Raw genomic sequence first — 11910 nt, forward strand, 5'->3', positions numbered from 1 at the left:
GTCCCATGACATCTGTAGCTACTACAAGCACCATGAGAAATGCTGTCTGCAGGGCAAGCCAGGTGATACAAGAACCACAACCTCACTCCATGGAATGAAGACGTGGAGGTAAACCAGCCTCAGCTGTCAAACCCTACTGTGGAGGTGCTGTATCTTGTTGTAATGCTTCTGCCCAAAGCAGTGACTGGGCTACAGTGATTTCCCTTCATCCACATAGAGCCAAGACAGACAGGGACAAAAATTGTGTTTTGGATGAGCATGGGATAAGTAAAGAGTGGGTATATGCCAGGGCTGGGCATGTTCCTCGGTGCATTCTGCTTTAGTTTGGCTGCAGTTAGTGCTCCCAAACTATTAAAAGCAACATAGGTGTCGGTATAATATGTGGCCTACGATTTTTTTTTTGTATAGTATGTGGCCTACCTTTTGGATGTAGCCTACAAAAATTTTTTTTTTGGTATAGTATGAGGCCTACCGGACTTTTATCTCGGTATGAACCTGTCTCTTAAGCTTTAATAGTTTGGAAGCACTAACTGCGGACAAACTAAAGTGGAACACACTGAGGAACGCGCCTAGCTCTGGTGTATGTATTGGCTTGGTAATTCCTTGTGTGGATTCCACAAGGTGGAGTACTGACTCCACTGTTATTCAACTTCTTCATACACGACTACAAACCTGAAGTCTGACCACAACATCAAACACCTAAGCAAGATGCTGTAATGACTATCATTTATTTTATATTATTTGTTTTGTTATCATTTGTTTGTTTATTACTATTTGCTTGATTCTCATTTATTATTAGTTATATGTCAATTTATTATTTACTATTTACCTGTTTGTTTATCATTTAACTATATGCATTTATTTATGTATTTTATTTATTATTTAAATGATTATATTTTTCATTTATTCATTTATCATTATCATGATTTTTTTTTGCATCCGACCTAGATATGGACCAAAAGGTCTCCTGTTGGCATGCTCCACCTTTGTAATCCTTTGTAACTATTCTCCTATAGTAAGAACATAGACAAGAGTCCAAACTTTCTTTACAGATCTTTGGGAGGACCTGAGCACTGCAGCATACTCACAGGTAGCTGCATGTCTCCAGTTCGAGAACTTAATGGTAACAAGTATTACTATATCTGCCCCAGTCAATCAATCCATTGGTCCTCATCTCTTGCAGAGGACCTGCGGGCTTGAATCTGGCCCATATACCAGACTGTGAAAAATACGTAACACCAAAAATATCCTATATCTAAGTATCATATATTCTAACAGTAATGCAATATGACATTTATAAAAACAAATGTTTAACTATACAATCAACTACATTTTCTAGACACAACATCTTACTGCTAAATATCCTACCATTCAGTCACAACTCACCATAAATACAGACTACTTTCAACATTATATTTCTACCTAACAACACTACTTTAACTTACTACCATTGAAATAAAAGAAAATCTGTTACAAAGAATCAGAAGGATGGATAGAGTGAGCATGTGGAGGTGAAGGAGAGTTGTTGTTCCCTAGACTGTCTGTCTGAGTAGTCCCGTCTCCCCAAGGAATGCCACGGCCAAAACAGTGTTTTCCCACAAATACTTTATGAAGCGGCCTTGCTGTGGATGTGCTGTGTCTTGTGACACTGCTTCTGACCCAGGGCAGTGGACAAGATACAGGGATGACCCGTCATCCAGGAGGAGCCAAGATAAGAGGGAGGGTAGAGGGTGGAGGGGAGTGTATTATGGATGGAATGGGTGGGAATGATTTTTATGCCTTTGTTTTCTGGCTACCTCCCTTGTAAGGGGGAAAAAGCCCTTGGTATATGTATGTATTTTATGGAGTGTATGCTGTGTTGTTTCCATGCATAATTGTGTATAATGCAGTCTTCCATGACATGTTGAATAGTACGGGGTGAAGTGTTACATCCTGGGCATTTGTTCACAATGCGGTCATCCAGTCTCTTCTGGTAGCTTAGAAGGGCTGGGTGGTGGCCGCGTCGCAGTCCGGCCAGGTGGACTCTGTCCTTTCATGGGAGAGAGGATTCAGAGGAATGGATATCAGGGGGTCTGGCATGCAGCAATGAAGTAGAGATGTTTGATATGGTTGATGAACAAGTGCTTAGGTCAGTGGTTCTTAACCTTTTTATTACCACACCCCCTCTGGGAACTGTTCTTTTCCTCCATGCCACCCCCTTCCCCCTGCATTTATAGACCCCCCTTTCAGAGAGGGGGGTCGATTACATAGGAAAACTGGTATGCCTGGGAGACTTTTGAAAATAAGAGTTAGTAACGATGATAATTCGGCATTATCTCATAAACTTACCTTTACATTACTGACCCATTTCTGGTAAAAATTTCTACTTTTCTCCTAAGGCTCGTCTCCCCACCCGAAAATCACTTATTCCTCTCAAGGAGGGTGCCCCCCTCCCTAGGTTAAGAATCACTGGCTTAGGCAGTTTGGTTGCATAAAAAGAATGAAGAACGACTAGTAAAAAGGAGCGTGGAAAGCAGTAGATGAAGTGAACTTTTGATGAAGAGGAGGAGGTAAACCAGCTTCAGCTGTTGAGCTCTGTTGTGGCAGCACTGCGTCTCGCTGCAGTGCCTCTGACCCGAGCAATGTCACGAGGAACAGGAATGACCACTCATCCACAAGGTGCTAAGAGGGGTAGTGCAATGAATGGGTTTTGGATGGGTGTAGTGTACGTACATGTTTTGACTGTCACCCCGTTTATACGAGGGGACAGGCCTTTCAGTATGTACATATGTACGTAATCTTTGTACTACTCAAAGAACTATCCTTGCAGAATATCTCAATACTAGATTCAAACCTTCCCTTCCACATTCATTTTGGTAATTTTTAATCATTCTTTCTATACAACAGGATGTTTAGGGCACATGGAAAGAATGAGTGAAGAAAGATTAGCAAAAAGTGTGTGGAAGGAAAAGGTGGATGGATGGGAGGAATGGGGTCCTGCTGAGCATGGAAGGGAGAAGACATGATTGTGAGTGGAGACTGGTTGTGAATGGACACACAGCCTGAATGGACTTCTCATCACCTTCTCTGTTTACACATGAAGGTATGAGGAGGGAGGGTCGCCATGTAAATGAAACTATGGGGATAAACAAGCTCAAAATGTCAGGCCCTGCTGTGGAGGTGCTGTGTCTTGCTGCATTTCTTCTGACCCAGACAGTAAGTGAGGGATGTCCCTTTATCCACATGGGGCTAAGATGGAAGGAAAACAAATGTGTGTTGATGGTTATGGGATGGGAAGAGGGCGGGTCCATCAACTCACTGGCTACCTCCTTTATAAGGAGGAACAAGCTTTTAGATAGGTATATGTGTATATATATATACATATGTGTATATATATATATAAATATATATATACATACATATACCAAAGGCTTTTTCCCCCTACACAGGGGGTAGCCAAAAAGAAAAAGGCATAGAAACCACTCACACCCATTTAATTTCCCATATATTCCACTCCCCTCCACCCTCCTCCCTCCGTCCAATCTTGGCACCTCCTGGATGATGGGTCATCCCTGCATCCTGTCCACTGCCCGGGGTCAGAAGCAGTGTCGCAAGACACAGCACATCCACAGCAAGGCCACTTCATAAATTCGGCGACACACACACACATAGATGAACTTTATAATCTTATATGGGGGAAAAGCTATAGATTCATACATAATCATATGTAAGTGACAATTACACCTTATGCTTTAGTAACTTTGTATGCTCTTACTAAATCTTAAAACACCTACTATACTTTGCCACTTGACAATCCTACACCAAAAGAGCTATATATCACATGATATTTCAATAACCACCAAACACCAACATTTACATTCTACAATCTTCAATATACCACACAGTTCAACACTAGGGGGATAAAGTCTACAATTGTCTCCGACTTAGTTAACCCCTTGGGTAGTGTGACACCCTCTGCAGGTTTTATTCTGGCTAATCATGCATAATCTTATTCAGCTACGGGGAAAGACTCGGGACTTGATTAACTTTCGATCTATATCAAAAGGATTCTTCCCCCTTATAAGGAAGGTAGCCAGCCAAAACATGCGCTTATCCCACACCTATTTGTTTCCCTCTCGTCTTAGCTCCTTAAAGATGAAGGGCAAATCAATCTAGACCTTATTTTGTCCCAAGCCTGTCACCTCGGATCAATAAAACCACCAAGTTACAAAACTTGTCTGATACAGGCTCTTTCAGTCCATTTTTTTTCTTCTATTGTCTTTTCTGACCCAGGGCAGTGGACAGGATGGAATGGAATGGGTGGGAGTGGTTTCTATGCCTTTTTCTTTTTGGCTACCCCCCTGTGTAAGGGGGAAAAAGCCTTTAGTATATGTATGTATTGTCTTTTCTATTTTCCAGGAGGTGCCAAGATAAGAGGGAGGGAAGAGGATAGAAGGTAGTGGAGTATGTAAGGGATGGAATAGGTGGGAGTGGTTCCTATGCCTTTGTTTTTTGGCTACCTCCCTTGTAGGAGTGAAGGAGCCTTTGGTAGATGTATGTATTGTCTTCCAAACATCACTTAGCATTTGCCAGAATAAAACCTGTATAAGACATTGACAGAGCATTATCATAGTTACAGAACTGATGTCACAATTCTGTAATGAACATCTAGATAATAAAGAGGTGTTACCAACATACGTACTGTCTAATATGCAACGCTCAACTTCTTACGTACAAATACATGTCAGTAGTGTACACCATTTGATTTACATTCTGTGCATACACAACCCAATACTGAAATACAGTACAGAAAAAATTATTCTATGTGGAAATCTATGTCAAGTTACACACGGAACTGTACCTGGACCACAGCCACCTTGAATATGAAAATAGAAAAAAAATATATATATATATATTTTGAAATTGTCAAATAAAAATGAACATGGACTGTATTATCTGTCACTTTATACTCAACTTTCAGAACTTTTCACGCAACACACACAATAAAAGAATTTGATAAGTCAGTTAATGGGAAAACAAGCAGATGGAAGAGCTTTAATTAAATAAATAATTCACCACTCGTGAGTTGGTGTTAATATCAATTCGTGAGAAAATCACAAGTCAAAACCAGTCAAGTGGCGTGTTATCTACCGAACAGCAACCCCCCTCCCCGACACAGCACCACTACCACCACCTTCCACATCTGATGGTCACTAGCCCGATTCACATGTAACATTCATCCACAAAACAATATTTATACACACATCGTTCATACACACAACTCATGATAAATAAACCATGCATTAAGTATATTAGTGGGAATTTACTTTACCTTCTTTTCACCAAAAGTGCCCCCTCCCCCTCCCCCCCCCTAAAAAAAAAGTGCCGCCCCGGGGCATTACCCCCCCCCTCCCCTTGTAGGGGCCCTGTTACTGAATAAAGGTTCTTCCTAAGTCACAGGTTCCCTCCCCTTGCCTTCCCATACCCGTCTGCACAAAGCTTCTTAACTAAAGTTGCTTAACTTAACTAATCCTATTTTCTAAAAGCCTTAACACATGGCAACCATTAATTCCACTTGCAAAACCCAAATTAAACAAGACATCACTGTTATAGTCACAGTGCAATATACACAAAAGCTACAACACTTACAGAACAACCTTCAACTTTCTCCAGAAGTGCCGTCAGTTTCTTCCTGTTTTCCCTTTCTCTCTTCTCCTTTATCTCCTGCGGATTGACCTCTATCATGTCCTGAGCTGCAGACCCAGGTCCTCGCTCACCTTAAATGCAATTAATTTGTGAGCGAATGGTCTAGTAAAGCAGAGTTTATCTTTATATTGCAACTGAGAAATATAAAGTAAAAAAAATATCAGAGCAGTTAACATTCAAGGAAAGCTTAATAGATACTTGCCATTTCTTTAAGAAAACAACACTATGTCTCACATGGTTAATGTGTGTTGCACTAAGGTAAAATAGCGATACGCAAAAATAATACTTTGAAATAATATCACTCTAAGTTCTACTAGAAATTGTCTGGCTTTTCAAAGTAATGTATATCTAAAGTATATACAGAGTATGACTTGTTATATCAGGTTTCACTTACCAGTTATTGAAAGCTCTAATAATGATGTTAGCAAAGACTTTTGTTCTGTTATCATATGTGATAGCTGATACATCTCCCCTTCTAGATCTGGAAAAATAATGTTTTTTAACCTAATTTTCTTTTTTACACAAAAAAAAAAGTATTGATGTACACATTTTATCATAAACATGAAAAACACAGGCCTATATGACACAGGAAAAACAAAAACATCAACCCAAAGTAAAAACACTAACATGAAATTTCTTTTGCAGTTTCAATGAACTGCATATAATTCATGTATACATTCTTCTTAAGTTGTGCATTGGTATCCTCCGACAGTTGTTGGATGCGTTGGCGCTGATGCTGCAGCTCCAAGCCTCCAACGCTGCTCTGGGTCAGATCTTGAACATCTGTGAAGTCAAATAACTGATGAAACAGAGTGAATAGGTAAAGGTGTAAAAATTTATATTTAATTGCCAATCAATCCATCAATCCATCATCTCAGGTCTATACTGCGGGAGACACACAGCTCCCAAGCAATTGGCTTGCTGGTGTAGTGGTACCATACTTGTTTGCAAACTCACTGGCCTGAGTTTAGTCCTCATCCAAGGCTAAAAAGCATCACTGATTTGCAAGCCAGCATCCTGCTCTACTGGGTAAGGAGTTAAGAATGTGTGTATTTACCTTATTATATTTACCTAATTGTAGTACAGATTGAGCTCTCATTAATGGACGTTAATTAGCTGTGTTTGCGGTGATTTCGGTGTTTTTGGTGCTGTGCAATCACTACGCCACCCAAAAAACCACTCCAAATCAACGGATTATTCACATCAATGGACACCGTTACCCCCCTTTTAGTCCGTTAATGAGAGGTCAATCTGTATACAGGAAAATAGCAACACTCGTTAGGTCCAGTCCCCTACTCTCTAATGTCTTTATCATACCTAGCCTCAAATTCATGTACAGTTCTAACTTAATCTATATCCTTGATGTACAATTACCATATTCAGATTTTAACTTCATGTATTGTGTGAACTTGGGTTACATCACCTTCTACACTATTCCATGTATTTATGCATCTACAGTACTACCTCTCATTAACGGACATTAATTAGCTGTGTTTGTGGTGTTTTTGCTGTGTTTTGGAGTGGTTTTTGGGTGGCATAGTGATTGCACAGCACTAAACAGCACCAAAAAGACCGAAAACACTGCAAACATGGCTAATTAATGTCCGTTAATGAGAGGTAGTATTGTACATAGAAAACAGTATTTCTTCACATCCTTTAGACATGTGGACTTTCTTAGTTTGCTCCCATGACCTTCTATCTTTAATCAGGAGAGCCCTTCTGTCAATGCAATCTATCCCCTTTAGTGACCTGAATATTGTAATCATATCACCTCTTTCTCTTCAATCTTTCAAAGTTGGTAGACCCAGTGCTTTTAGTCTCTCCTTATATGATTTATCTCCCAGGCTTGGGACCAGTATGGTTGCTGCCTTTGTATTCTCTCAATCTTGCTTATATCCTTCACTCTGTGTGGGGACCATACTACTGATGCATATGTCTTGGGCATATCAGGGTTTTGATGAGTTTTTTTCATAATTTCTTCATGTGTCTCTCCTACAATTCTGCTGATATGTCTGTCAGATGACAGGTTGCCTTTTATCAACACTCCCAAGTCTTTCTCTTTTTTTGCTTTTGTGATGGGTTCATTTCCCAAAGAATAGTTTAAGGATGACCTTTTGCTGTTATTAGCTATTTTCAGTACTTTGCATTTTTTGTATTAAACTTCATTTCCCATTCTTGGCTCCATGCATAAATAGTATCTAGATCTTTTTGCAATTTTCTACCGTCCCCATTTTTCACTCTTCTCGCGATTTTTGCATTATCTGCAAACATGTTGGCATAACTTGGTGTTCCTTCCATCATGTCGTCATTAACATAGACAAGAAACATTCTTGGTGCAAGCACTGAACCTTGTGGAACTCCACTCATTACTCCTCTCCAGCTTGACATCTTGTCCTTTACTACTGTCCTCATGTATCTTTCCTTCAAAAAGTCTTTAATCCATTCTAAAAATTTGCCTCTCAGTCCTCCAATGTGTTCCAATTTCCACGTAAGTCAACTGTGAGGTGCTTTATCAAATGCCTTCTCCAAGTCCAGGTACATGCAGTCCACCCATCCCTCTCTCTCTCTCTTGAAGCATATCAATCACTCTCAAGTAAAAGCTTAAAAGGTTCAACACACCTGAAGTTCAAGATCTGAAACCAAACTGTCAGAATGTTCATCTTTTCAAGATATCCGGTCCATTGACCTTTCACATAATTTCACTTTCGTGCTGGTTAGTGATACCAGCCTATTGTTTAGTAGTGTTTGTTTCCACCTCTGTGAATTGGCACCTCATTGGCCCTTTTCCAATAAAGTGGCACACTGCCTTCTTTCAATGAACAAAAGTCTGTGGGTCTTGTCTGCTAGTTGTTCCATACATTCTTTAACCCCTTCCATACGGTGCCGCATACGCAGGCGGCATGAGGAGCAAGTGGATACGTGAGGCTGCCATATCGGCGTCTTGATTATATTTATTGTAGTTGCACCTGCGTAATGACATACTCTCTAAACTGTCTTCATCACATTTTCTATGGTTATCAAAATTCACGGGTGAGAGAGAGAACGATCGATATAAGCGGCGATTATATTTTATGATGCGAGTATTATTACGACACATCGTAGTCTGGCAGCTAATGCTGCCCGCGAGACTTTGGCCCGTACTGAAGAGGTTAAATATCCAGTTTGAGATCCCGTCAGGTCCTGAGGCTTTTGTCATATCCAATGATCCCAGGAGATTGAACACTTCCCTGACTTCTGCATTTATATATGCTAAACCTGGTTTTTTTGCTCCCCTTGCTGTTCTCCAAAAAGTTGCACCCTTTTGTGAAGACCAATTGGAAACTTTCATTCATTATTTCTGCCATTCCCTATCTCAATTTACCATTTATGAATCTGTAAAACAGTTTTGTTTCATCTTTGCATTCTTCAACTACACCTCTTTTTAAAACTGCTTTCTTCCTCCTTGTGAGTTCTGGTATAGTCATTCCTGGCTTGTCTGTTTCTTTTGTTTTATAGCTTCTTTTCTTTCTCCAGTTTCCCTAAGCCATATCCCTGGAGTTTTTTGTAATCTCACACTTTTTGTTAAACCAATCCTGTTTTTGCTTCTTTTTTCTAGTCTTTGGCACATGTTTGTTCACTCATAGGTTGTATCAAGAAAGATTTCCCATTTCTTCCTTATTCCTGTGGTACTCATGAATTCCTCCCAGTTTGTTTCTTCAAAGAATTTTCTCAACCTTATGTAATCTACTTTCCTAAAATTGTGTCTCCCTTGCTTGTGTGATTCATTCCTTGGCTCTATTTCCTAATCCTCCTTCTGAAATTCAATTGTAACATGGTCACTTTTTCCTATTGGCCAAAGGTAGTTCAAGGAACTGATGATGTCTGGCTCTTTGGTTTGTAACAGATCTAATCTTGTGAGAGTGTCATCTCCTCTTACCCAGGTCACTCCCTTTACCCACTGGGTCATTGTGTTCTCCATTGATATACTCAACAGTGCATTTCCCTAAGAATCTACTATGCTGCTTGCTTCCCATTCCTCCCAGTTGACATCACAATAAAAATCTCCAATAAGGACTATGTTACTACTTTGTGTGTATTTATCTAGTATTTTACGGAAAGGGGAGCTATGCTTATGATGTCCCGTTTCTGTATCTTGCCATGTCTAATTTGTCCTTAAATTCATGAATATATATGCATGTGTTTACCTAATTTTAGTATACAGGAGGGGAGCAACACTCAATGTGTCTTCTTTCCTACTTATCAATTTATCATACCTAGCTTCAAATACATGTACAGTTCCAATTTAATCTATATCCTTGATTTCCATCAATCTTTTACATAATTTCACTATTGTGCTAGTCAGTGATACAAGCCTAATTTAGTGGTGTCTCCTTACTTCCATCTTTGTTAATTGGTACCACATTAGTCCTTTTCCAATCAAGTAGCCAGTAAGACTGAATCTTGTCTGCCAGTTGTTCCTTACATTCTTCAAGTATCCAACTTGAGAACCCATCAGGTCCTGAAGCTTTTGTCATGTCCAATGATCCCAAAAGGTTGACCAATTCCCTCACTTCTTCATTTATATATTCCAAACCTGAATTCTTTCTTGCTCCCCTCACTTTCCTATAAAAAAAAAATGCTTTTCTGTGTGAAGACAGATTTGGAGCTTTCATTCATTATTTCTGCCTAAGCTGAAACCATCTCAAAGACCTCACCACCCACTATGAGCTTTGTGATTCTTCCCTGTGTGTCAATTTACCATTTATAAATCTGTGCAATGCTTTCGGTTCATCTTTACATTTATCTATAACACCTCTTTCAAAATTACTTTCTTCATCCCTGTGGATTCTTGTATATTTGTTTCTAGCTTGTTTGTTAGCCATCTTCCCATTCTTTTTTTTTTCAATCTCATATGTATGTGTATATTAAGGTCATAGTATTACCCAGAGATCAAGCCATATTATGACCTCTGACCTCTCATTTGGAAAGGTAACAGCTGTCAATTATTCACCCACACAAACTATTACCTCTGAAGATAATGCAACAATCTTGAGAGAAATAAAAGACATGGAACACGGAGTTCTTACAAAAAGATCTTGACAATATCTATGCCTCTTGTCAAGTGTAGAAAATAAACCTCATTACCAAAACAAATAAGGTATTCGAAATGAACAAAAATTTAAGATGACGGATACAGGAGTGTTGGCCGTGATCAATTTGTCACCCAGCTATGATATCTCTAAGACTCAGGGGAAGACACACAGAAAACACTGAATACACTTAACACTGTTCTTCCCGAGCCTTATCTGAAGAAAATAACAATAGTTCTGTGAGTGATTGTAGGCCAATCTGGTGGCTGTTGTTGACAAATCTCCTCAAAGAGAGACCCATAACAACAGATTGATTGACATACAGGCTGCTGACAAACTTAAATATTCGCTTTTCACTACACAGGTAAAAATATATGAAAAAAAGAAAATCACAGAAATCCAAAGGACCAATATGCAATGGTAGCGTGGTCTCTGTGCATTGTGAAATATAAAGACCTAGAGAATCCAAAGACTAGAGCCCTCAAACTTGCCATCATCAAAAGAAGGACGAGAATGATGTATCATGAATAGTGACTAGTGTTTAGGTCTTTTTAAAGAAGTAGACAAAACTGACAGAGAAGATTGCATGGTTTGTGATAGGAGAATATCACAGTCATGGGAACAAATTGATTAAGATCGCTTGAGGGACGTCAAGAAACACAGATTCTGTACAGACGTATCAACTCTTGGAATAGTCTAGAAGGTGATGTAACCAAAATTAAACCTATAAACACATTTAAAACTAGGTATGATAGCAAAAGAAAAAGACGAGATGTGTGGTTCATTTCCTATATACAAAATTATGTAAGTATAATTAGGTAAATGTACACGCTTAAAGACATTCAGAAATACACATTCATCCGTACATAAACACCTTAATTTCATAAATTGACAGGCCCTGACAGGGGGCGGGACGACTCCTCGCAATATTAGCTTCTTACAATACATGAATAAAGAACATATCTAATCTTGTTAATCTTCAAACTTACTCCATTAGAATACAAGATTAATTCATTTCTATCGTTCAGTTAACCTATTCTTGCATACATACATCTTTCACTGCTAAAATCTTCAGCTGTCAGTTTCTTCACTAAAAGGTCTGCCATTGTTGTTTACTCTGAGAAAGAAAACAAGTGAAGTGTTATGTCCGTTGATC

The 11910-nt window shown here is 39.2% G+C and overlaps 1 protein-coding gene across 1 annotated transcript in view; it reads right to left on the reverse strand.

Moving 5' to 3' along the window:
- Window positions 1-11877, reverse strand: part of Exo84 (exocyst complex component Exo84) — a 31230-nt gene extending 19353 nt beyond the window's left edge. The window contains exons 1-4 of the mRNA XM_076177637.1: window positions 11806-11877; window positions 6313-6468; window positions 6080-6166; window positions 5629-5756 (exon numbers count right to left, since the gene is read on the reverse strand). Coding sequence (XP_076033752.1) covers window positions 5629-5756; window positions 6080-6166; window positions 6313-6468; window positions 11806-11860 — 426 coding nt within the window. The 5' untranslated portion in view covers window positions 11861-11877. The remainder of the gene's footprint in view (window positions 1-5628; window positions 5757-6079; window positions 6167-6312; window positions 6469-11805) is intronic.
- Between the last annotated feature and the right edge of the window lie 33 nt (window positions 11878-11910).

This window comes from Oratosquilla oratoria, chromosome 40 (assembly GCF_046742065.1).
Source record: "Oratosquilla oratoria isolate Oo_2021 chromosome 40, ASM4674206v1, whole genome shotgun sequence".
Classification (NCBI taxonomy): domain Eukaryota; kingdom Metazoa; phylum Arthropoda; class Malacostraca; order Stomatopoda; family Squillidae; genus Oratosquilla; species Oratosquilla oratoria.